This window comes from Dasypus novemcinctus, chromosome 16 (assembly GCF_030445035.2).
Source record: "Dasypus novemcinctus isolate mDasNov1 chromosome 16, mDasNov1.1.hap2, whole genome shotgun sequence".
Taxonomy (NCBI): domain Eukaryota; kingdom Metazoa; phylum Chordata; class Mammalia; order Cingulata; family Dasypodidae; genus Dasypus; species Dasypus novemcinctus.
Genome location: NC_080688.1, coordinates 28,903,181 through 28,930,488, shown reverse-complemented (window position 1 = coordinate 28,930,488; position 27,308 = coordinate 28,903,181). Strand labels below are relative to the sequence as shown.

The 27,308-nt window shown below is 38.7% G+C and overlaps 1 protein-coding gene and 1 non-coding gene across 3 annotated transcripts in view; both read right to left on the bottom strand.

Moving 5' to 3' along the window:
• L3MBTL4 (L3MBTL histone methyl-lysine binding protein 4) overlaps window positions 1–27,308 on the bottom strand; it is a 492,971-nt gene that overhangs the window by 287,691 nt on the left and 177,972 nt on the right. For both annotated transcript variants that reach the window (XM_004466967.3, XM_004466965.3), the window contains 5 exons: window positions 25,576–25,680; window positions 24,368–24,503; window positions 22,542–22,633; window positions 20,931–21,085; window positions 19,839–19,915 (listed from right to left, as the gene is read on the bottom strand). In XM_004466967.3, coding sequence (XP_004467024.1) covers window positions 19,839–19,915; window positions 20,931–21,085; window positions 22,542–22,633; window positions 24,368–24,503; window positions 25,576–25,680 — 565 coding nt within the window. The remainder of the gene's footprint in view (window positions 1–19,838; window positions 19,916–20,930; window positions 21,086–22,541; window positions 22,634–24,367; window positions 24,504–25,575; window positions 25,681–27,308) is intronic.
• LOC111766195 (small nucleolar RNA SNORA31) lies at window positions 3,230–3,360 on the bottom strand. Its single transcript, XR_002798302.2, has one exon. It is a non-coding gene; the product is annotated as a small nucleolar RNA SNORA31 (small nucleolar RNA).

Below are 27,308 nucleotides of genomic sequence, written 5' to 3'. Positions count from 1 at the left end.
AAATATTTCCCTACATTCCCTTATAGAAGTTTTATGGTTATGGCTTTTATACTTAGGTCCTCGATTCATCTTGAGCTAATTTTTGTATAAGGTATGAGATAGGGTTCTTTTTTTTCGAAATAGTTATTCAGTTTCTTTCTTTTGGAAATAGATATTCAGTTCTCTGAGTACCATTTGTTGAAGAGACTGCTCTGGCTCAGCCGAGTAGACTAAACTGCCTTGTCAAAAATCACTTGACCGTATGTATTAAGGTTTATTTCTGAGTCCTCCCTTCAGTTCCATTGGTCAATATGACTATCGTTATGCCAGTACCATGCTGTTTCTGCCATTGGAGCTAAGCAACATGCTTTAAAGTCAAGAAGTGAGAGTACTCCAACTCCGCTTTTCTTTTTTTAGACATTTTTGCCTAATAGGGCCCCTTGACCCTTCCAAGTAAATTTGACAATTTGCTTTTCCATTTCTGTAAAGGGAATTGCATTGAATCTGTAAACCCATTTGCGTAGAATTGACATCTTACAGTTATTCTTCCAATCCGTGAACACTGAATGTCATTCCACTTATTTGGGTCTTCTTTGTTTTCTTTTAGCAGTGTTTTGTACTTTTCTGAATACAGATCTTTTATGTCCTTGGTTAAGTTTATTCCTAAATATTTTATTCTTTTAGTCATTATAAATGGAGCTTTTTTCCTGACCTCCTTCTCAGATGGTTCATCAGTAGTATATAGAAATGCTACTGATTTTTGCATATTAATCTTGTATCATGCCGCTTTGCTGAACTTGTCTATTAGTTCTAGTAGCTCTGTTGTGGATTTTTCAGGATATATTTTCTACATAAAGGATCATATCATTAGCAAATAGGAAAGTTTCAGTACCTTAAATACATCATAGCATTTTCTTCTCACCTCCACAGTTTCAGATGAGAGATTATCACTTACTCTTATTGACTTTCCCTTGCATGTGATGCATGGCTTTTTTCTTGCTGCTTTCAGAATTCTCTCTTTATCTCTGGTATTTGTCATTCTGAATAGCAGGTATCTCACAGTAGGTCTATTAGAATTTATTCTGCTTGGGTGTGTTATTCTTCTCAGATATTTTTATTTATGTCTTTCATAAGGATTGTTAAGTTTTCAGTCATAATCTCCTCAACCATTCTTCCTGACCCTTTTCCATTCTCTTCCCCTTCTGGGACACTGATGACACATGTTTGTGCATTTCACATTGTCGTTCAATTCCCTGAGACCCTGTTCCATTTTTTTCAAATTTTTTTCTTTCTGTTCTCCTGTCTTTTCAAGTTCAGATGTTCTATCCCCAATTTCACTAGTTCTGTCCTAAATCAAATCAAATCTACTGTTATATTCATCTAATTATTTTAATTTCATCCATTGTTTTTCATTCCCATAAGTTGTTACTTTTCTTTGCAGTCTTTCAAATTTTTCTTTATGTTCATCTAGTGTTTTCTTAATATCCTTTATCTCTTTCATCATATTTTCCTTCAACCCCTTGAACTGATTTAGGAGACTTGTGCGATTATCACTGATTAGTTGTATTAAATCTTGTACCTCATTAGGATTTTTCATTCGCTCCTTTGGCTGGGTCATATTTTCCTATTTCTTAGTATGGCTTGTAATTTTTTGCTGATGTCTAGGCATCTAAATATGTTAGTGAATTTAACTTTAAGGTCAATTTCTCTCTCTTGCCTAGTGGTTTTTTGGCACAGCTCTTCTTCGATTTTTGGTTCAGCTTACTCTAAGTCTTTAACATTTCCCAGCTTAAGTTATCACAATACGGCCAGGGTGCCACTAATGCGGTACAGACCAGATCAAGAAGATAAGAGACACATAAAAGCAGTTTTTCTTCTTGCCAGCCAGAAGATGGAGTCTGTTAGTGACTCATTCCATTGAGGTGACTCTTTCAACCTCACTCGTCTGTGATTCTAGTCTGGCCAGAGAACCGAGATTAAAAGTGGGGTCTGTTGGCCAAATTCAGTATGAAACCACTTTCCAACCTCCACCACACCCTCCCTCTTCCCACGAAGAAATACGTCTCTTCCCTCTCAGTGGGCTGCAGTCAGCCACAGGTTTTATTTAGGTTGTTCACCATGAGGGTGGGTGGTGGGCACTCTTCAAAGCCATGGCAGCTGGTACTCACAGTTTTCCTTTCGGCTTCTCCTTCCGTCACCTTCCAAAGGGTTGCCCCGCATTCTCCTAGTAAGCAGATCCCCAAAGCAGGTCACTCAGGCAGCTTTTTTCCCTTTTTCCACAGTATTTGTGAGAGAACTGAGCCCTGCCTACCTATCCCAACACCATCTTCTCAGAAGTTCTAATGCTGTTGTAATGTTGATTGGGATTGTGTTGAATCTGTACATTGCTTTGGGTAGGATTGACATCTTAACCACATTCAGTTTCCAATCCATGAACACAGAATGTACTCATTTATTTAGGTCTTCTTTGATTTCTGTGTACAGGTCTTTTACATGTTTGGTTAAATTTATCTTACATGTTTTATCTTTTTGTTTTCCATTGAATATGGGTTTTTTTAAAATATCCTCTTCAGATTGGTTTATCCATTACAAGTGTAAAAGAGACTACAGATTTGGGAGTGTTGATCTTTTACACTGCCACTTTGACAAATTCATTTATTAGCTCTAGTAGATTAGTTGTAGATTTTTCAGGGATTTACATATAGAATCATGTTATCTGCAAATAGGGAAGTTTTTTTTTGTTTTGTTTTGACGTGTTTTTTGTCTAATTGCTCTGGCTAGAACTTCCAGCATAATGTTGTATAACAGTGGTTACAGTGGGCGTCCTTGTCTTGTTCCTGATCTAAGTGGGAAAAGTTTCAGTTTTTCACCATCAAGTATGATGTTAGTGTTGGGTTTTTCATATATGTCCTAAATCATGCTGAAGTTTCCTTCTAGTTCTACTGTTCTAAATGTTTTCATCAAAAGGGGGAGCTAGATTTAGACAAATACCTTTCCTGATTCAACTGAGATGATCATGTGGTTTTTTTTCCCTTCATTCAGTTAATGTGTTGCATCAAATTAATTGATATTCTTATATTGAGCCACCCTTGCATACCCAGGATAAACCCCACTTGATCGTGGTGTATACTTCTTTTAATGTAGGGGTGGATTTGATTTGCTATTATTTGTTGAGGATTTTTGCATCCATGCTCATAAGAGTTATTGGTCTATAATTGTCTTTTCTTGCATCAATCTTTTTTTTCTAATTTCCTATATTCCCCCATTCAATCTTGGCTGCAACAACCAGACAGACAGAAAGCACGGGACTTCTTTTTCTTGCATCTATAGTGGAAACCTTAGCAGCAGACACGAACTGCTCCAGGGCTGTCAGAGATGCGTCCTTGTGTCATCTTTATCTAGCTTTAGTATGAGGGTGATGGTGGTCTCGTGGAATGAGTTAAGGAGTGTTCCCTTTTCTTCAATTTTCTGGAAGAGTTTGAGAAGGACTCCTGTTCATTCTTCTTGAAATGTTTAATAAAATTCACCTGTGAAGCCATTTGGCTCTGGACTTTTCTTAGTTGGGAAGTTTTCAAGTTTTGATTCAATCTTTACCAGATATTGGTTTGTTGAGATCATATATTTCTTCTTAGTCAGTATAGGTATTTTGTGGGTTTCTAGGAAATCCTCCACTTCATCTAGGTTATCTAATTCTTTGCACAGTTGTTCATACTATCCTCTTTTTCCATTTTATTTCTCTGGGTTTGATAGAAGAGTTACACTTTTCATTTCCGGTTTTATTTGCTTTATTCTCTCTATTTCTTTGTCAGTCTAGTTAAAGGTTTGTCAATTTTATTGAATCTTTCAATAAAGGAACACTTAGTTTTTAAAAAATTTATTGACATACATCACTCATACATAAACATACATAAACAATAAGTGTATAATAGTTGTGAACTTACAAAACAAACACATATAACATCAAACAAACATATATAACATCTCACCCTACCACGAATAACTTGCATTGTTTTTAAACCTTTTTAACTAATGATTAAAGAGCATTGTCAAAATATTACTACTAAACAAAGTAGTTTTCTCCTAACCAATATGATTGTTATTATCTTTATATATGAACATATAAACAATTAAGTGTATAGTAAAAATTGTGAATTACAAAGCAAACATGCTTAACATCATACAGGGGTTCCATACATCAACCCTCCACCAACACCTTGTATTGTCATGAGACATTTGTTAGAAACTATGAAAGAACGCTGTCAAAATCTTACTATTAATCATAGTCCTTATCTTACATTTGGTGTGTTTTTCCCCCAACTCACTCTATTATTATTTTTTAAATATATTTTTTAATGACAGAAGTTGTAAATTTATAAAACAATCATGCACATGTACAGAATTCCCAAACAACACCTTTCCATCAACACACCACTATGTGGTGTGTCATTTGCAACACATAAAATAATATCATCTGATTGTTACTATGTCCATAGTATACATTTGGCTCATATTTTCTATACTGCCTCAGTATCATCACAGGACATCTTTTGCATAGATGAAAGAATATTATATCATTACTACTAACCAAAGTCCATAGGTTACTCCAGCTGTATTTTTCCCATGCTTCATCATATTCCCATCACCCTACAATAGTGATATACATTTGTTCTCACTACAAAGGACACTCTTGCATCTGTACCATCAACCACAATTCTCACCCACCTCTTGGTTTGCTGTGCTATCCAGTTCCTAGATTATTCTCAAGCATTCAGTCAATTGGCATTTACATAACTAGACTACCATTTTCAGTCACATCCCCATTTATCAACTAGCTGTTACTCACTATATGTTACCATCCACTCTATACATTTCCACACTTTTATGTAAAGCTAATTAAAACTTCTACATACATTAAACATCAGTAGTCCACTCAGTCCTCCTCTTATCTCCTTTAAGAATCCACCACCTACCACCAGGTCTTGAAGATATTTTCCAATAATTTCTTCTAAAAGTTTTATGGTTCTTGCTTTTATTTTTAGTTTTTTGATCCATTTTGAGTTAACTTTTGGATATGGTGTGAGATAGGGGTCCTTTTTTCTTTTTTCAGCTATGGATGTCCAATTTTTTCAGCACCATTTGAGGAATGGATTATTCTGCCTGAGCTGTGTGAGTTTGACAGGCTAGTCAAAAATCACTGTGAGGGTCTGTTTCTGAACCATCAATTTGGTTCCATTGGTCTACTGTTTCTGTATTTAGGCCAGTACCATGTTGTTTTTACCACTATAGGTAGGTACTATGATTTAAAGTCTGGAGATGAGGGTTCACGTTTCCTTTTTATGATGTTTCTGGCTATTCAGGACTCCTTACCTTTCCAAATAAATTTGATGATCCTGTTTTCAATTTTTTCTTGAATGCTGGTGGAATTTTTATCGGGATTGCATTAAATCTGTATATCAATTTGAGCCTAATATTCAGCATATACCTTGAAAATAAAAACACAACACATTTAAAAAATGGACAAGAGGGAAATGGATGTGACTCAAGCAGCTGGGTTCCCATTTACCATACAGGAGGTCCAGTGTTTGATGCCCAGGGCCTCTTGGTGAGGGCAGGCTGGCCCATGCATCAAGTTGGCCCATGCAGAGGGCTGGCCCATGTGGGAGTGCCATCCTGTGTGGGAATGCTGCCCCGCGTGGGAATGCCCCCACACACAGGAGTAGAGCCCCGCACAGGAGTGCCGGCCAACAAAGAGGGCTAGTGCAGCAAGATGATGCAACAAGAGACACAGAGAAGACACAATAAGACATGTAGCAGAAGAGGATGCTGAGATGGCACAAGCAAATGATCGCCTCTCTCCTACTCCAGAAGGTCCAGGAATCGGTTCCCAGAGCTGCCTAATGAGAATACAAACAGACACAGCAAAATGACACAGAGAGCAGGCAATGCAGGGTAGGGGGAAGAAATAAATACTCTTTTTTTAATGGGCAAGAGATTTGAACAGACACTTCTCCAAAGAAGAAATACAAATGGCTAAAAAGCACATGGAAAGATGTTCAACATCACTAGCTAATGCAAATCAAAACTTCCATGAAATATCATCTTATACCCATTAGACTGGCAGCTATTAAAAAAAACAGAGGACTACAAGTGTTGGAGAAAATGTGGAGGAATGGGAACCCTCATCCACTGCTGGTGGGAATGTAGAAGGATCCGGTCATTGTGGAGGATAGTTCGGTGGTTCCTCAAAAAACTAGTTATAGATTTGCCATATGACGCAGCAATTCCACTGCTGGGTATATATGCAGAAGAACTGAAAAACACATTAACTGATATATGCACACCAATGTTCACAGTGGCAATATTCACTATTGCCAAAAGTTGGAATCAACCCAAATGCCCATCAACAGATGAATGGATAAACAAAATGTGGTATATACATACAATGAAATACTACTTAGCTGTAAGAATGAATACAGTACTAACACATGGGATAACACAGATGAATCTTGAGGACCTTAGGTTGAGTGAAGCAAGTCAGACATTGAAGGACAAATACATGACCTCTCTGATACGAATTTAGCAAATTGGCTGTCTCATAGAGCTAGAGACTGGAAGACAGACTTACAGAAAAGAGTGGGGAGAGGAAGGTTGTACGCCGATACCAACTCGGGTGAAATCTATGATAAGTGGAGGTAAGTAGTTGTGCAGTAAAGGGAAAGACGGGGGGTATAATGATACTATTGCGTGGGGCTTTGCAAGCTTGAGGGGGCTAGGGTTGGGAGGATGGGACAGATGGTCCATGGATTTGAAGTGAGGATTGGAGGAAGCAGGTGAACACAGGAGATTGTCAGGTATGTGGTTGAAACTATAATGCTGAGAAAAATTCTTTAGAAAATATAAAAAGGAAGGGTTACTGGTTTAAGGTGTTTAAGGTGTTTGACGGAGCATCTGGCACAGGGTGCTCCTGGGAGGCTTCTGGGGAGTGTGTGAGTGCTCATCTTGTCATAGTGTGTTATATCAGTGGGTGGAGACACATAAAAAGAGTAGGACAGTGTTGTACCCCCATCCTGGGGAGACCTGATGTTCTCAAACAGAGAGGAGGGTGTGTCTCGAGAGCAGGGGGTGGCTCCCAATGGGGGAGGACAGACCAGGGTGTCAAGGCCTCAGCATTGTTCCAAGTGTCTATGAATCTTGCCCTTTAAGCAGTGAAGCTTGGTTGTCACTGTGGGCCCTGAGGGGTGGGGGAGAGGGGGAAAGAATAGATGGAAGAGAGGGTAACTGCAGGTCAATGGAAATGTTCCACAAGATCTTGCAATGATGGATACAAACCATGTTAAAGTTCACCAAAAATATATAAAACCGTACAGTCCAAAATATAATCCATAATGTAAACCATAATGGAACCATGGTTGGTAGCCATGTCTCAGTATCTGTACATCAGCTATAGCAAATGTAACATCCACATGTAAAAAGATCATTGCTGGTATGGAGAAGGGGGAAAAGGGTTTGATGCTGCATATATGGAAGTCTCCTATAATCTATATGTGACTTTACTGTGACCTAAAACTCTTTTGAAGATGTAATAAAAATGATTTTTTTAAAAAGGGTGTAGACACTGAGGAAGAATGGAAGAGATTGCCTTGCCACTGTACATACTGGGCAACACCAATTACAGTGATGAAAGGCAAAATGTCAAAAAAAAGTTTTATGATTATTTTTCATTTTTTAATACCCCAATTTATTTTTTACTTTATTTTAGTTTTTATAAATTATTATGTATTCTATTTCTAATCTTTAAACCTGTCATTACTATTTCATTTTCCTACTAATTGAATTTGTGAATATATTAGGCTTCATTTTTGAAGGAGTTTTGGATCACAGAGGGGTTCAACTATGGCAGGGGAAGAGCACTCATGTGGGATGTCATTGATGGGGGATGCGTGGGTGGGAGGGAGTTCTCCAGGGCATGAATATAGGGTATATAGATATGTTTGGATGTTCGCTGGGTATTGTCATAATGGGTAGATATACACATGACAATTGAGAGAGTGCTGAGTTCCCATCCTAGGGAGCTCTATCGCATTACCCAATGTAATAGCAACATCCCCCAAGACCAGTGAAGAAGGATGGTCCAATGATGGGCCCTTGACACTGATGACTATGCTTATAAGCCTCTGTGCTTGAAATTTCAACTAGGCCTAGAGCTTCAGGGTACCTAAGAGTTAGCTCCTGAGAGCCTCCATGTTGCTCAAATGTGGCCACTCTCTAGGACAAACTCAGCATGTAAATAACATTACCTTTCCCCCAGTGTGAGACATGACTCCCAGGGATGAGCCTCTCTGGAGCCAAGGAATTACTACCAAGTACCAGCTGGTGCTACAACTAGAAAAAGATCTTGAGTAAAAGGGGGAAATGGTAAAGACAAAAGAGTTTATATGACTAAAAGACTTCAAAATGAGTCAGGAGGTCATCAGAGGGGTCGCGCTTATGCACATGTTAGCAGGATCCCAGAGACAGACAAAGTAGATACAACCCCAAATAGAGGTGCTTCTGAGGGATACAGAGACACCCAGTTCCTATGGTCATGGCAGAGGGCTCTGGAGTTCAGTGCCTTGCCAGTGGGTCCTACTTTGAAATTTGTGCTCCTGAATGTGCTGGAGTTGGACTCAGATGTGACCTATCTCCACATGCCTCTTCTGTCACTTCTGTCAACCTGTAGTTGGCGCTGGGGTTGGTGTATGCTCAGGAGACTTTAATCTCTGGACTGCTCATGTGCCAACTAGGCCCTGAGCCTCAGCAGAGTTGCAAAACCTATTCTCCAGTTCATTGGACTTACCCAGATCAGCGAACAGGGAGGTGAGGATGGTCAACCACTATACTAAGGAACCAAGAGAGTCTACAACTGCAGGTAGGAGAATCCCATCCATCAGCCATTTGGGATCTAAGCCCTCTCTTCATTTAGAGGTGGAGTGGACATCGTCTTCTCAGGGTCCACAGGATGGAGGAATAAAATATGGATGAGAGTGGACTTACTGGCAGTCTACTATAGAATTATTGTGACTCTAGCAATGGAAGAAATTATATCATTGATGTGGAGACAGTGGCCACAGGAGTTGCTGAGAGCAGGGAGATGGAAGAAGAGATATGATACGGGGGTATTTTGGGACTTGGAGGTGTCCTGAATGACATTGCAGGGACAGATGCAGGACATTCTATATCCTGCATAACCCACTGAATGGACTGGGAGAGAGTGTAAATTATAATGTAAACTATAATCCATGCTGTGTAGGAGTGCTCCAAAATGGATTCATCAAATGCAGGGAATGTGCCACACTGATGAAAGAGGTTGTTGATGTGGCAGGAGTGGAAGGGAGTGGGTAATGGGATATATGGGAACCTCATATTTTTTAATGTAACACTTTGTGTGACCTCTGAATGTTTAAAAAAATATCCTTCATCCAGAAATAATTTTTTTAAAAAGCAGTATCAGCAATTAGATCACAATTCTAAATTTTTAAATTGCCTATATATAGCCAAATAAAAAGACAAGATAATTGGGAAAATAAATAACAAAATAATAATAGTAAACTCTAGTACTTCAGTTCATAACATGTAATTTTTTCATTATGACATTTCATATTTTACTAAGTTCCTACAGTCTTATTTCAAAGAAGTTTGACTTATAAGAAATCCACAGCTTCACTTCATCAGCATTTATGTGTGAGAATCTAATGGCAAAATAAACTTAGTGACTTATAAAGAGCATAACTTGGCTGACTAAGTACTCTTTACATAGAAAGAGTACACTACCCTCTTACACTGTCTCTGTGCAATGTTCAGGGAATTCACTTTCTGTGAAATGCATTGGGGCAATTGAGATACTGATTTTCATTCAAGTTACAGAACTAGAGAGAGGATAATGATGCCACACAGTAGCAGTGGCAGGTACCACCTATTGACAGAATCATGGTAAAGCTGTCTTGAAGGACCTCTGGTAAAAGATCATCTACCTGAGCCACAATAATACAAAACACTTCCTATTGTATTGGCAGTCACAGAAAATTGTCCAAATCTTATCAAAATATGTGTGTTTAAAACTTTTTTCCTTTCTGCTATCCCATTAAGTGCATGTGGAACAACATGTAATGACAAGAAAAGAAAGCCTTGTAAGTTCAGTGACCCAAATTTATTCCCTGGCCCAGGTCAGAGTCTCTCAGACGACAAGAAACTCTGACTAAAGAGCTCTGAAGTGTCTTCCTAGTCAGTTGCTTGCCAAATCAAGAAAGCAGTAATGCGAAGAGGTCTCTCTTCCTAGCACGGCTCCTACTCTCTGGGTTAAGGCCACCACCCTTTATTTTCACATACTAGCGTCTCACCACACTTTTCTTAGTGGGCTTACGAGTGCCACATAAATTCTTCCTATAAAAAGACACACAGCTCCAAGCATTAACTCCTCATCCTGGCTTTTCATGATCTCTCACCAAATGGCCTCCATCTGCCCACCACATTAATTCCTTATTAATACTCCAAAAACTGAAGGAAAACCTATTTAAGACTTTCGATCTGCAGAACTGCAAAACAGTACATCTAAACTGTTTTAAAGGATTAAATTTGTGGTAGTTTGTTAAAGAACATGACACCAGGGTAGAATTTTCTCCACGAAGTATTCCTCCCTCTTTCTGTTCCCTGTTATTCCTTTAGAACAGTTATTTATCTATTTACTTAGAGCAGCCCCTGGGAGAACACCATCTCCCTGAGGGCTAGAAAGGCTGCCGTCAATCTTTATATCCTGCCTTCCCCCACCAAGGTCCTGCACAACGACAGCAACAGATTACAGCCCAAGGAACACACAGGAGCTCATGACATCAGGTTACTATAAATAAAAAATAATAATGAGCAAATAAATGACAGGGGAGGGAAAGCCAACTAATAAATATGAAAGGAATGACGCAATTGGGTGAATGACAAAACTTTCATATTGCCAACTTAATCTCAAATGGTTTGGCAGGGAGGAGTGTTTTTTACTATTCCTAAAACACTTCTCAATCTTTAAAATCTTTAAAAAAATTTATTTAAGTTATAGAAACGTTTTAAATCAAGGCATCAAGGCCAATCACAAATCAATCTGGGCCTACTGTGTTACATCACTTCTTACCTCTTAAAATCCCTCCCACTCTGACCCTGCCATCCAGGATCTTAGTTTTAATGTTCATAATTCTTAATTCTCCCAGGCATTCCCTACCATCTTGCTTTTGTGCATACCATCCTGTGGACCTATTATTCTCTTTCACCCCATTTATCAGTTAAAAATTTTCACATCCTTCAGAGACTATTCAAGCACCACTTCCAATGTGAGGTCATCCATGCATGAAGTTGGAATTAACTTCTCTCTTCCCGATGTTTCCAGTGCCTCACCTGAAAGTTTCTCTTGTGTAGTCAGAGACTCATGTATCTGGCTTCAGCAGCATGGTGAAAAGGAAAAGGCCAAAGAGTTCTTAAAGTCAACTAACACTGATCCTGCTAACAAATCTCCAACGTACCACCTGAGAAGCCTGGGTCAAGTTACCTGACTACAATTCTTCAACAATGAAATTGAAATAACTAAATAAAACTTCAGAAAGTTGCCTTGAAAATAAAGTAATTGTGTGAAGTAGTCTAATATATTGAATATTCAAGAAAAATTAGATCCAATAATGAGATACCACTTCACAATCACTCGGATGGTGATAATAAAAAGGCAGACTACTAGCAACGTGTTGGCGAGGCTGTAAAGAAACTGGAACCCTCAGACACTGCTGGTGAGAACGTAAAATGGTGCTACTGTTGTGGAATTCCTCAAAATGTTAAACATGGGCTTACCTCATGACCAAGTAATTCCACTCATAGGTATACATGCAGGAGAAGTGAAAGGATAAATTCATACAAAAACTTGGACACAAATTTCATAGCAGCATTATTCCTAACAGCTCCAAAATGGAAACAACCCAAATGTCCATCAACGAATGAGTGGATAAACACATGTGGTAAGTCCATACAATGGAATTTTATTGGGAAATAAAAAGGAATGAAGTTCTAATATATACTACAATATGAACCCTGAAACCATTATGCTAAGTGAAAGAAGCCAGGCAGAAAAGGTCAATACAGTACTATTCTATTCAGATGAACTGTGTAGACTAGGCAAATCTATCAAGAAAGAAAATAGATTAAAGAGTGCCAGAGGCTGCAAGGGGAGGAGGGAGGAAGGCATTGGGGTTGGTGATCACTAAAAGGCACAGGATTTCTTTCTGGGGTGATGGAAATGTTTTAAAATTGTTTGTGGTGATGGTTACACAACTCAGTAAATGCGTTTTTTAAAAAACAGTGAATTGCATACTTTAAATAGGTGAAGTGCACAGCATCTAAATTATATTTCAATAAAGCTATTACCAATAAAAACAGCTCCCTTCCTTCAGGGCAAGTTTCATGCTTTACTCTTAATTTCATTCTCCCCATTCTGCAAACACGGAAATCTAGTACTAAAGAAATATCTGCTGAGCTGAATTTGAGTTTTGTGGCAGCACTGGAAATGTGCGAGCACTGCCTCTGGAGGGGCGCTCTGTGTGGAGAGGTCCCCTGGGGAAGGCAGCTGTCGCACACCTCAAGGGCCAACACAGCCCGCTGGGCTCCTGCATCGATTTCAAAACAGGTTTTCACACATAGAAAACCCCATCTTCTCAACACCAATTTAGCTGGTAAACAAGTTACTAAAGGAAGCAGAGAGCACTGGAAATTCCATGTATATACAAAGCAATCAGAATTCTTTTTTACATAGCAATGCTATTATTTCAAGATAACCGAAAAAGCAGTGATCCTTTCACTATTTGTAAAAGAACTAATTTCTTAACTGTTCAGAGTGGGCTACATGAAGTACCACCTAAGGCTATGCCACTAGGTGACTATCTCAACAAAAGGATCAAAGTCACCCCTATTTGTAAGGAGGCGATTCTAAAGAGGACCTCTCTGCCCCTCACTGAACGAAGATCAGAACCTCACTGCATGCTCCAACAACCCTTCTGGAGAAGTGCTTTTCTTCTTCAAAGGCCGGGAGCTGTGCTATTAGGGTTTGATACAGATCTATCTAACATCACTTTCTCAATTTGTAGCTTCAACTAAAATTCCAGCAGATTGCTTCTCCTGAAGGAATAGATGGCCTCTGCCATATTTTTTAAAGTTTTCACTGGAAAGATAATGGATAGAGTATTACATTTACATTGGTGTAAAGCAACTTTACATTTTAAAATGATATGTTTTAAAAACTGAGCTGTATGCTTTTCTCTGAAGACATTCTTCTATTGGAAATCTAAGAGAATTTTGGCATAGTGCAGGGGCAACTATAAAGATTAGTACATGCTGTTCTACTTGCAGGCACTAATTGCTCTGGAAGTGTCATCTCTCGCAAACACACACACACTTGTACAAATATATATTTTTTCTGACAACGATGTAATTGCAATCACAAAATAAAATTTAATGTAAAAATCCTCAGGCATAAAACAATGTTCAAAACATAAATTCACTTTCAGTAAAATAACTACAGCTAGCAAATGGTGGAGCCAAATTACCAACAGTAACAAATTATTCAAATAGAAAATGCTTAATTTCTCTTTCTCCTCTATCATAATCAAACTCTGAGAAAAAAAAACAGATATTTACTATGCAGTCCTAGCAATGGGCTTTGTCATAGGGGCTAGTTGGTTGGTTTTCCTTTAAAAAGATGTAATGTTTAAACTGCTATCTGTGAACTACCTGAAACACAGCATTCTGTGATCCAGCTTCTACAACCCCCTCTGCGACCTGTGGCTCCTCCTTCCCTCCATCTAGTCAGCAAAGGCCTATCCCTCTGCTGCACTTTTTTTTTCCTGTACTTACAAATTTTTTTTTGTCTTTATTTTTTTAATATTATATTCAAAAAATATGAGGTCCCCATATACCCACCACCCCTCTAACCCCACTCCTCCCCCCATAACAACAACCTCCTCCATCATCATGAGACATTCAATGCATTTGGTGAATACATCTCTGAGCACCGCTGCACCTCATGGTCAATGGTCCACACCATAGCCCACACTCTCCCACAGTCTACCCAGTGGGCCATGGGAGGACATACAATGTCCGGTAACTGTCCCTGCAGTACCACCCAGGACAACTCCAAGTCCCAAAAATTCCCCCGCATCTCATCTCTTCCTCCCTTTCCTTACCCCCAGCAGCCACCATGGCCACTTTCTCCACACCAATGCCACATTTTCTTTGATGACTAATCACAATAGTTCATGAATAGAATATCAGTAAGTCTTCACACCAAGGGATAGGCCAGCCTGATCATTACTTGGCACAAGTGTGAAGCAAATTTATTAGAGCAAAGGTTTAATTGCTTTCACCTTATTTTTTGCTCAGAGGTTCCTTGTATGAGATTATGAATATAGAAACAAAAATCCTCACTGAAATACTAGAACAAATCCAACAAAATATAACAAAGATTATGCACAAAGACAAGCATTTACATCAGAAATAGAAATTGGTTCAGCATATGAAAATCAATCCATATAATAACACAATATTATTACTAAAGGATCACCCTTTCATGATAGTAAAAAGAAAAAACCGAACAAAATAAAAGGGGATTTCCTCAAGCTGATAAAAGGCATTACAAAAACCCACAGATACACTGTCTAAGCCAAACTCAACATATACATGCATTACCTGCCCCCCAGCATGGACATGATTCCCAGGGATGAACCTCCCTGGCACTGAGGGATTACTACCAAGCATGAGCTGGTGATGCAACCAGAAAAAAGATCTTGAATAAAAGGGGGAAACAGTAAAAACAAATGAGTTTATACGGCTAAGAGACTTCAAAATGAGTTGGAAGGTTATCAGAGGGGTTGCATTTATGCATGTCTCAGTGGGATCTCAGAGACAGACAAAGTAGATACAACCCCAGGTAGTGGTACTCCTGAGGGCTACAGAGACACCCAGGTCCTATGGTCATGGCAGATGGCTCTGGAGTTCAGTGCCTTGCTAGTGGGCCATGCCAGTGGGCCCTATTTTGGAATTTGTGCTCCTGAGTGTGATAAAGTTGGACTCAGATGTGACTTCTTTACACATGCCTCTTCTGTCACTTTTATTGAACCTGTGGTTGGCAATGGGGTTGGTGTAAGCTCAGGAGACTTTAATCCCTGGACTGTCCATATGCCAGCTGGGCCCTGAGCCTCAGCAGCATTGTAAAACCTACTTTCCAGTTTGTTGGACTTACCTAGGTTAGCTAACAAGGAGGATGGTCAACTACCACACCAAGGAACCAGGAGTCTACAACTGCAAGCTGGAGAATCCCATCCATCAGCCATGTGGGATCTAACCCCCCTCTTGATTTAGAGGTGAAGTGGACATCACCATCCCAGGGTCCTCAGAATGGAGGAATAAAATATGGATGAGAGTGGACTTATTGGTATTCTGCTGTGGAATTATTGTGACTAGAACAATGGAAGAAATTATATCATTGATGTGGAGACAGTGGCCACAGGAGTTGCTGAGGGCAGGGGAGGGAAGAAGAGGTATGATATGGGGACATTTTCAGTGCTTGGAGTTGTCCTGAATGATACTGCAGGGACAGATGCAGGACATTCTATATCCTGCCATAACCCACTGAATGGACTGGGAGAGAGTATAAACTATAATCCATGCTGTGTAGCAGTACTACAAAATATACTCATCAAATGCAATTAAAGTCCCATACTAATGAAAGAAATTGTCGATATGGGAGGAGCAGAGGGTTTGGGGAGTAGGGTATATGGGAACCTCATATATTTTTTAATGTAACATTTTGTGTGATCTATGTATCTTTTTTTAAAAAAGATAATAAAAAAAGAAGAAAAACTCAGGCAACATTATACCTAATGGTGAAAGACTGAATGCTTCCCCACTAAGATGAGACCAAGAAAAGAAAGTCTACTCTTGCCACTACTATTCAACATTATACTAGATGGTCTAGCCAGGAAAATTAGGCAAGAAATAAAAGGCATCCCAAAGGGCAAAGAAGAAGTAAAACTATCTTTATTTGCAGGTGACAGGACCTTGTATACAGAAAATCTTAAGGAGTAAAAAAAAAAAAACATAAAACCCACAACTATTAGAGCAAATAAACAAGTTCAGGAAGACTGAATAAGATCAATATACAAAAATCAATTGTACGTCTATACACCAGCAATCAACAAACCAAAAATGAAATAAAGAAAACACTTATAGTAGCATAAATGAGAATAGACTACGTAGGAATAAATAAAATAAGTAAAACACTTATGCACTGAAAACTGAAATATCATTGAAAGAAATTAAAGACAACCTAAATAAATGGAAAGACATCCCATGTTCAGGGATTGGAATACTTCATGTTGTTATGAAGACAGTATTTCTGAATTTGATCTACAAATACAATGCAATCCCTATCAAAATTCCCAGCTGGCTTTTTTGTAGAAATTAACAAACTGATCCTAAAACTCATCTGAAAATCCAAGATACTCAGAAAAGCCAATACAATCTTGAAAAAGATCACAACTGGAGGACTCACACTTCCTGATTTGAAAACTTACTACAGGGAAATGGATTTGGCTCAAGTGATAGAACATCCACCTACCACATGGGAGGTCCAGGTTCAAACCCAGGGCCTCTTGACCTGTGTGGTAAGCTGGCCCATGCACAGTGCTGATGCATGCAAGGAGTGCCCTGCCACACAGGGGTGTCCCCCACATAGCAGAGCCCCATGTGCAAGGAGTGCACCCTGCAAGGAATGCCGCCCCATGTGAAAAAAGCACAGCCTGCCAGGAGTGGCACCGCACACACAGAGAGCTGAGGCAGCAAGATGATGCAACTTAAAGAGACAGAGATTCCCAGTGCCACTGACAAGAATGCAAATGGACACAGAAGAACACACAGCAAATGGACACAGAGAGCAGACAACAGGGGGGATGGGAGAGAAATAAATAATAATAATAAAAATAAACAGATAAATTAAAAATAAATAAAAGGAGCTTTGTTATTAAAAAAAAACTTACTACAAAGCTATAGTAATCAAGACAATATGGTGCTGGCATAAAAATAGACATAAAGATAAATGAAATAGAATTGTGACTCCAGCAACAATTCCATATTTCTATGTTCAACTGATTTCAACAAGGGTGCTAATCCCACTCAATGGGGAAAGAAGAGCTTTTCAACATATGGTACTGGGACAATTGGATATCCACATGAAAGAGAATGAAGCTGGACCTTTACCTCACACCATATGTGAAAATTAACATGGATGGATGAAAGGCCTAAATGAAGAGTTAAAATTACAGAACTCTTAGGAAAAAAGCATAGGTGTAAATCTTTATAACCTTGAGGTTGGCAATGGTTTTTCAGACACCAAAAGTGCAGACAACAAAAGAAAAATAGATAAAATGGACTTCACCAAAATTAAAAACTTTTATGCTTCAACAAGGTGAAAAGACAATCCACAGGATAGGAGAAAATATTTACAAATCATATAACTGATAAGGGTCTAATATCCAGAACATATAAAAATGCTTACAATTCAACAATAAGAAGACAAACCAATTTTTAAAATGAGTAAATAATTTCAATTGCTATTTCTCAAAAAGAAGACACACAAATGATCAATAAGTCCGTGGAAAAAATGGTCAACATCACTGGTTATCAGGGAAATGTAAATCAAAATCACAATGAGATACCACTTCACAACCACTAGGACGGCTATAATAAAAAGACAAAAACTTGTTAATAAGGGTGTGGAGAAAATGGAGCCCTCACACATTGCAGATGGGAATGTAAAACGGTGCAGTGGCTTTGGAAACCAGTTTGGCAGTTCATCAGATCTTGTTAAAACATCACATTACCATATGACCCAGCAATTCCACTCCTAGATATATACTTAAGAATTGAAAGCATAAGGTCACATACACTTGTACATGAATGTTCATAGCAATAATAGCCATAGTAGCCCAAAAGTGGAAACAACCCAAAGATTATTCAGAAATAAAACAAATGAAGTACTTGCAACATTCTATAGCATGAAATCTGAAAACTTCATGCTAAGTGAAAGAAAGCAGACACAAAAGGCCACATACTATATATTCCATTTATATGAAACATTCAGAATAGGTATATAAAGACAAAAAAAAGTAGATTAGTGGTTACCAGGGGTTGCAAGGGATAGGAGAATCGGGAGTAACTGCTTAATTGGTACAGAACTAGTTAGTAGTGGTGTTGGTTGCACAACCTTGTGAACATATTAAAATGAGAGGTGTACATTTTTATTACTTTTATAGTATGCAAAGTATATCTCAATTAAAAAGAGAGAGGATGAGGAATTTACTACTTATAAGAAAAAATAAACTTCCCATAAGAATTTGGGCTCGGGAGGAAGAATTTCAGTGTACAAGAAACACTCTTCAGATTCGACATGTTGACTATGTAAGTAATCAATTCTATCCTGTAGACTATGAACCTAGATTGAGTTCTGTTGCTACTTTATTGATTTTATGAACTATGAAGTGGTCTCCTATTCACATTTCTGCAGGGCCTTAGAACCTTGACCTCATCCAGGGTATGGAGGAGAGGTTTGTTCCCTCAATCCTTGGTTATGTCAATGATGGCAAGTTTCTGAGTATTAATTCCCTATGTGCTACAACAAAAGACAGACAAGGCATATCACTAGAGGAGAAGTGGGAGGAAGGGGAGCTGCTATATGTCCAGGCATGCCAACTCAAACTACATTTTCAGAGATCTAACAAGCATCATCTCATCTTAAAGAACATTATTCTAAAGTTAGCCTTAGCCATTTTTACAGAGAAATAGGACAAATGGCTCCAAATCTGTCTCTATGTGTCAAAACCAGAATTTTACATGTTATACATTTCATGAAACCTTTATGAACTAAGAGGATATTTTAAGAGGTTATAAGGTTTTTGTTTTGCTTTGTTGATCCTTTTTAATTCTTGATTTTTTCCCACTGAATTCAATAATTTAATGAGAAATCATATTTTTCTATGTTAAGAGGAGAAAAGATAAAAAACAGCAAAATTCCAGAATCATTCAAATTAATAGGTAAATATCTGATCTGCTCTAGAATGGCATATCCCTGACTTAACATTTCTTCCTCAACATTTTATATTTAAAGAAAATAAATGTCTCATTGAATATTTGCTGTAAAAACATTAAGATTGCATAGCCACTGTATCTAATTCATTTTTAAATAAAAAATAGATTTGATAGTCTCTCAATATTTCTTAACATTTCCATGATGAGAAAACAAAAAAAAAAAGTAGCAAGAAGGCATTCTTATTTAAATGTTTGGCTAAGTCATTAAGTTGGTGTGGTGAAGAAAGTCTCGCAAGTCTGAAGACTCACTGTCAAGTTTATTCTCACTCTTATATCCCTACATTTCTACATTTTACTCTTAAGTATACTTAATAGTCTTATGGTTCAATTAATGAATTAAGTTTTAAGATAAAATGTGTAATTGAAAATAGCTTGTCTGAAATGTTGAGCCCCAGCAATAGTACTCATTTAGTTGTATAAAATTCCCTCAATATCAACTCCATTTTAATAGCTGCCTAATGCATCTCTATAAGCACAATCCACTTTCATTACGGGAAGCTGCAGATTTCAGCCATTGGAGTCACTTGGTGGTCAAGAGCATTTCGCACAGTATTTGTATCAATGTGCCTTGTTCTGGAACGTGGTTTGCATAAACATAAATGAAAAGAGCATCACCACTTACACAGGGATAACCTCAAAGAAAATCTAGGCAGACCACTCACCTTGGGGTGGTATCAGAGTTCGTCCATGCTCCTGACACCAACCAACAGGCTGGATATAAGGACTAGTAACATCACACCTGCAAAAACAGGGCTTTATTTTAGATTCCACATTCACAATGCCAAAGACCCTATGAGTTACAACCTTTCTGGATATTAAGAGGTAACATGGAAAATACGGTTTTATACCTAAGATATTATTTTATATCTATACAGAATTCAAACTAACTTTTAGTTCTGTATTTTACTGAGGGAGCAAACTTTACTTTTACATAACCTTCTTGAAATTTAAAAAGTATTTAAAAAGTGTATTTGACAAGGAACTGCCAGTTATATCCATAAGAGTGAACATTTTAGTATACCTCTTCTTGCTAGTGCCAAGTACAAATATTAATGGGCCAGTCCAAAGTTTAATAGGACGGCCCTATCAGATTCCAGAAGATTGCATATTTCCTCACTCTCCTTTTCAAAGAACCCAGAATGTCTGTACCTAGGACACATACAATTAATCCATACTTTGCTCCTTAGTTCAAAAGAGAAAACACCAAACCTTTCCTGTACGAGTCATAGCCTCAGGCAGTGACTTGTCGATTGTTCAGCACATACCGTGAAGAAGTGCTACAAAAATTAATTTTGCCACAACCACTCCCAGATTTCAGGGTTTTATCCAGAAAATTCTTTTAATTCATGCAATGTTGGTTTAATGGCTTCGCAGCATACATTTCCTCCTCTCCCCACAGGCTTTCGAATAATTCACTCCCTAAATCTTCCCTTTTAAAAATGTGACAGGCTGTATTAACCTCCTCATCACAGAAATGCTTCTCTTACAAGCTAGACAAAAGAGAGTGAAGTGGCCTGATGGGGTCACAGTCAGCCAGATGAGGCCTCATTAGGTAACCTCTCCTGATGGGGAAGCATTTCTCCAACTCTTTAATTCAACAATGCACATGGGAGAGAAGGTAGTGAAAAGTCAACCGCTAAATCCCTAACACTCGTTACTGTAACAGCGAGAACAAGGACAGTACTGGAATGGAAACAGATCTTTAACACCAAGCACATAACACATGAAAATAAAACAGCACATCGGTGTCTCACCAGTAATCGTAACTATCATCCCAATTGTCAAAATGCACTAGTAAGCGATCTTCGACAATATCTGCTATGGTTGCCACACACACCAAGGACGGGTTCTTCCTGTCGACGGCTTCCAGCTTCATTCCAACCTGAAATTCTTTAGGTATTGGCCCATTCTAACACAGCACCAGAGGGGAAGAGGCACAAAAAGAAACAGGACACCAAACAGGACTGAGCCAACGTCAACACTTCTATGATGTTTAGCATCAGAAAAAGTCTACGGGGTATCAACACTTACCCGCAGGAATGAAACCAGCAAAAGTGGGCAAGGACTATTCCAACAATCTGGTAGGTAGTTTCCATTCATAACCAAGACTCAGGAAACTAGCTTTTATTTTGTGCTCTTCTCTTTTGCTGTGAAGGTAGGTTTTATTTCCCTTTTTATATCTTCACTTTTCCTCTTCAGTTCTTAGAGTAGTTTAGATTAATTTTAAAAAACACAGTGTTTACTGAATACAGTAGTATCAAATAAATTTCCTCTGCTCCCCACAGGCTTTCAAATAGTTTCCAAATACTATGATTTGGAAAAGTGGTAAAGATATGCTCTTTATCACCAAAATGATCATTTAATTTGATTACTTGATGGGAAAATAGTGGCTTTCTCAATACTTAAGGAATACTTACACTGACCCATGAATTAAATTAAATTATAATTGAAAAAATACAAGTGCTTTTTAAAATATCTGTGTATCACTTTAACAAAAACCCCCTATTCATATGGCGATAATTAGCCAATTCTGTGATTGAGAAAGTATACCCAGAATACCTGGGGTAAAAAGAGGGTATTTCTCTGTCTCTTTACTACCTATACTGAACTCTGCTTATTGTTTTCCTTTAATGCATTATATGTCTTTCCTGCAAGGTCAAAATTCTACACCTCCCCTTCCTTGGTATCTATGAAATAGATTTTGCCATTGTTACAGCATTGACTTCACAGCTCAGGAACCTCAAGATGAGAAGTCAGGAGTGTTGCACAGTGTGACACGCCCAGGGGGCAGAGCTGTCCTGGTCTTCTTTAGCATGCCCACCCTCCCCCCACTCCTGTCTGAGCATCACTGCAGAGCCCGGAGAGCCTGGAGGAGGTGGCTGGTGACGGGTTCCCCTCAGTGGGTGCTTTCTTAGGCTGCAGGAAGCACAGACAGCATGGAGAGATACGGGACCCCCTGAAGACGCCTCTGAGTCTATATGCAACATTACTCTCATGCGCATTACACTTAAATATATCTAGGCTGGGTACATTCAAGGTTTGCCCGAAGGATCAACTTGCTTCATAATACAAAACTAATTTTAAAAGACTAACTCACTATAAGCTAAAGGGGAAACATTTTTAAAAGACACATTAAATTTTAACAGGTTTTAAGCACAAAGCTTTCAACTTTCCTAACCTAACTGGAGTTTTTAAAGAAAAATATAGCTATACCCACAGCAAACTGTGAAAAATTAAGTGAGAAAAGTCATAGGAAGTTGAGAACCCCCTTAACTCCTTAAGGAATTAAAATGCAATAAAATGTACAAGGAATTTTAAGGAAGCTAAGTTCAGGGAAAATCTATGCTAAGGAAGAAAATACTTACTGAATTTCTGCTTCTGAATAATTTCTTGGGAGCGTTTTGCAATTTGCAGGCCTTCAAGTAATCCATCCAAACAAATTTATCTTTTCTATAACCTACCAAAAGTACAGATTACTCAAAATAGCCACAAGATATAAATACATGTATATGAAATTTATTATTGCTGTTATTATTTTTCAGGCTTCTGCCCAAATCTCAATGTCCTTAGCAAACCACAAAGCTTTAAATTAACATCTCCAAATTGTTTCAATGTTTAAATGGATGAAATTCAGAACTGTCAAGTGTGTGCCCCACCGTGCACATCACTCCCTACAACTGTTTAATATTCACGGAGAGATGGAATTGGTACCCTGGTGGCTCAATGGCAGAGTCATCTCCCATTAGGGCTTTCCAAAATGGGCAAGAGGAGACCAGAGTCTCTGAGTTTGTCCCCACACCTAACAAAGTCATGGCACTGAGACCTCAGAGGTTCTGATGATGCAACAATCCAGGGTTCCACCAACATGGGAAATGCACAAGCCTAGGACCCCTGGCTGGCCCCAGCTTTCTTCTTCCTAATGTCACAGGTCTCCCTTAAAAAGTGCTCTTTCCTCCCATCCACATGTCTGGAGTGGCTCATGCAGTGCTGGCTGGAGCTCCGTAGGCCTGATCAAGATGTCCTGATGGGGTGTCACACTTAGAATGAAAGTCACCCTCCCTGCACAGCCTGCGAGGCCTGGGCCGCTCTCCAGCCTCCGTTCCTGCGGCCCCGGCGTCGGCGTCGGCGTCTCTGCTCCAGCCACACTGGCCGCCTTGCCAGTCCTCCCCTCCAAGCCCGCTGCTGCCCTAGCAGGGAGATCGGCGCGCTTACCCAGAGCGCACGGTGCCTCCTCTCAGGCTGTGCTGCTATCTGGAAGGATGTCCCTGCAGCCCTGTCTACCCTTACCTGCTGCTGGACCCTGCATATGCTGTCATCGTCTCCCCCTCTAGCCTGAAAGCCCCAGGAAGGTGGAGGCTCGCCTGTGTTAGTCACTGCTACATCCCCAGTGCATGCTCACAGCGAGGACTCCACAAAGAGCCATGGAACCCAAGAGCCTGGACTTGATTCCAGCTTCCAGGAAATGCAGCAACCCTAAGGGACTCTGCCATCAGTCTCAGGGATAGATCCCAAGGGTACCCCGAGGTGATGACTGAGAAGAAATGACATTTTAAAAATGATTCCAGCCACGAATGGTTTAACACCCAAGGCAGACCTCATGCAGGAGTTTGGTGAGCAAAGAAGCAGGCCCAGGGGTATCTCGCTCCACCAAACTCTCGCCTCCCTTTCACTCAGTAAGTGAAAAAGGCCTTCAGGTGCATGTGCCTGTCCCAGGTGCCTCTAGCACATACAGAAAGACAAAGATGGGTTTTTAATTCCCATCCAAATGGTGAAATTTTTTTCTGCTTTCATAGTTCCCAGTTTCCCATGGTTCCTAATTTTCAAACAAAAGATTTACAGTGAATCGAGTTTCCTCACGATAAAACATTTCAACCATAATTTAAACATGAGTTTCTTCACTCCCTAACAAGGTTTAATATGCACTATGTGAAATAAAATGCCTTCCTAATACCAGGGACCTTACCACAGTATCTGACCTAAGCAATTTTAACAGTCATCAATGTTTTTCTTTTAAAGATATTTATTCACATCTAAGAATGATAATACATTAGTCTTACTACTCTTTGTGAACAAATCTTCCATTTGGAAACCAGTTCACACCAGGCTTTCTTGTCAATAGATCATGACACGTTGTCAGATAAAACTGAAATAGCGAGCGCTACTTCCGGCTGGTAACGGCATCCCGACTTACCCTTGGGGATGTGCAACTCATGTTTGCTCTTTTCGCACCACCCGACGGGATGGATGTCAGGAGAGCCTGCATTGGTCCAAAAATCATAGCAGCTTAAATAGCCATCGAAATGAAGTCTCAGGCGGTAACCACACACCTGCAAAATGCAAAGTTTACAGTCGTCCCTCAGTACCATGCACTTGAAGTGACAAAAAATTCATAAAATATTCATATATTTCGTCAGTGCCATCAATATATAAGACCCAATCCTTCCATCCAAATGGGTTTTAATTAGGGAACAAATTTATAAATGATTTCTGAATAAGACAAAATGCTGACAAAACAGACACTGTCTTTTGGCAATCTAATCCTGCGGGGGGGGGGGTGAAGTACCTTTTTACCCAATCTAGGAATCTGCGGCCAGTTTATATATTTGTTAATTAACTAGTTTATTTATTAATTCAATACTTGTCAATATTCTTTTCAAAAGCCCTGTTCCCTGCTATCTAGCTTAGATTCTTATACCAAGAAAGCATAAGCTAAAGTACAGAGAAAACCCAAAGTGGGTACGGCCTTATCTCAACTTGAACATATGGATCTAGCATACTCAATAAAGGGAATAATAGATCAGTCTGAGAAACACATCCTTTAGACAATCAGTACAAGTTTAATAGCTATAATCAATCAGTAAATGAATGTGTCTTCTGCATTCATTGTTATCAAAAACATACAGAGATCTCTTATTAATCTAAAATTTTAGTAAATATTACATTTTCTAAGCCATTAACTTTTATTAATGGCTCTTCATTCCATTTAATTTTCATAAAATGCATATACTTATGTATTTAACACAGATATAAATTTATTCATATGCATAACTATTTTTCAAATGCATTTCTCATTTGTTTGGCTAAAACTTGAATAATTATGTAGCTTTTCACAGGCAAAAGCAACATTGTGGGAGTCACTGACTGCTATAAACCCCAGGTAAAATCTATTTACCAGTTAAGTCAAGAGGAACTGATAGTTGATAAAGGACTTCTTAGAAATTTCATCCAGAAAAGGGAAAAAATTCATTAGGAAATATATTTTCACCTGACACTGACTAATATAAATCCACAACGCACTGGCGCTTGTTTACAAAAGAAAGTGCGCAAATTCATTATTCTCTGGAGAATTCTCCTTCTGGCACTGTGCAATTAGCACAGGACAACGGCATCGCCTCTTACCTCGGCTACAGAAAGCACGCAGAATACAGACGGGTGGCGGGGGTCAATGCCTTCCAATCTCATTCCAACCTGAAAACCATTTTCGTGCTCCGGGAAGGATTGGGCCTACGAAATTTTGTAATGTAACATTAACCACTGAAATGTCTTCACAGTTTGATATTAAACACTTGGTGGGTCTATAAATGCAATCATGAATGTACAGTATTAGTTTGAAAGCTCAGTAACAGAGAAAAGGAGAGAAGGCTGCACTTCCATCACTGGCCTCCAAAGGTGGTTTGGTCATTTTAATCTGCTTTGGGATAGTTCATCTGCGAAGGTATATGCCCTGTGAAGGGCCCAGGTACTTCTTTGCCCCATTTTTCTTAAATAGACCATCTTTTCCTTAATGATCTGAACAAGCCCTTTATGTATTCTTGATAACAATCCCTGTTGCTTACACTGATTATCCATTTCCAGTCTGTGACTTGGCCCTTCACTTTCTTATGGTAACTCCATTGTAGAGAGTTTTTTTTTTATTGTAAAGCAGTAATTCTACCAATTATTTCCTGTATGGTCTGTGCATCAGGCCTACAAACCCTAAACTTATATAGATATTCTCCTGATGGCCTTTAAAAAAATTAAAAATTTGTTCTTCACATTTAAATATATAGAATAACTGGAATTGACTGCTCGAAGGATAATTTTTTTCATATGGAAAACAAATTCCACAAAACGCTGTTTTGAATAGTCCATCCTTTCACTAACCCACAAAGTTACCTCCATCACACCGTGCTTTCACATACTTGCGGATCTGCTTCTGGGCTGCTTCTTCTCTTTCACTGGCTTATTCACCTCGCCCACACTGTCTGATTTGCTCCTCATGAGGCTTTCCCTCTGGAGAGCACTCTTTACCACAGTGAGTTTTCTAATTCAAGAAGTTGTTCTGTCTCCATTTAATCTGATCATTTTTGTTTTTCAAAGGTGTTTTTAAAATTTTCTTATAGACTTCCAATATAATGTTATGTTTATTTATGGGTACCTCTTAACATTTGTTGCCAGAGCAAATGGAATCTTTTTCACATTACATTTTCTTATTTGTTCCCATTCGTTCTTTATTTTTTAATGCTGGTCTTATTTTCCACAGCATTCCCGAATTTTCATCAGTTCAGAGCAGACTGTTTCGAATAGACTTGGCGTCACTAGTCAATGCATTCTTGATTGTAAATAACCTTATAAATATATTAATAGAATATTAAAACTAAAATCTAGTTCCACTAGATCTCAAGCTGCTTTTTAATCACTAATTATTACTATTTATTGCTGCTTAACCTAGATCTCAAGCTGCTTTTTAATCACTAATTATTACTATTTATTGCTGCTTAACCTCTGGATGCCTTTTTGTTAGGTTGAAATCTATTGTTTTTGAAAAATCTTTTTGTTTGTCAATAATGCCAAACTTAAAGAAAAACTGGAAAAGCAAAATAGTACACAGTGCCTGTATCACCTTGGCCTAGATTCATTTGTTGTTAATATTTTACCCTGCTCGCTTTATCGTTTGTACTTGCTTGCCCCCTGCTTTGTGTGCAGGTGTACACAAAGTTTTTCTGAAATATTTAAGGGCCCTTTACTCTCAAATACTTCAATGCTTTCGCTAACACCAGAAACATTCTCTTAACAAAACCAGAGTTCAGTTATAAGCTTTAGTAAATTTAATATTTATACAACAATTTTAACTAATCTTCCACTCACACATC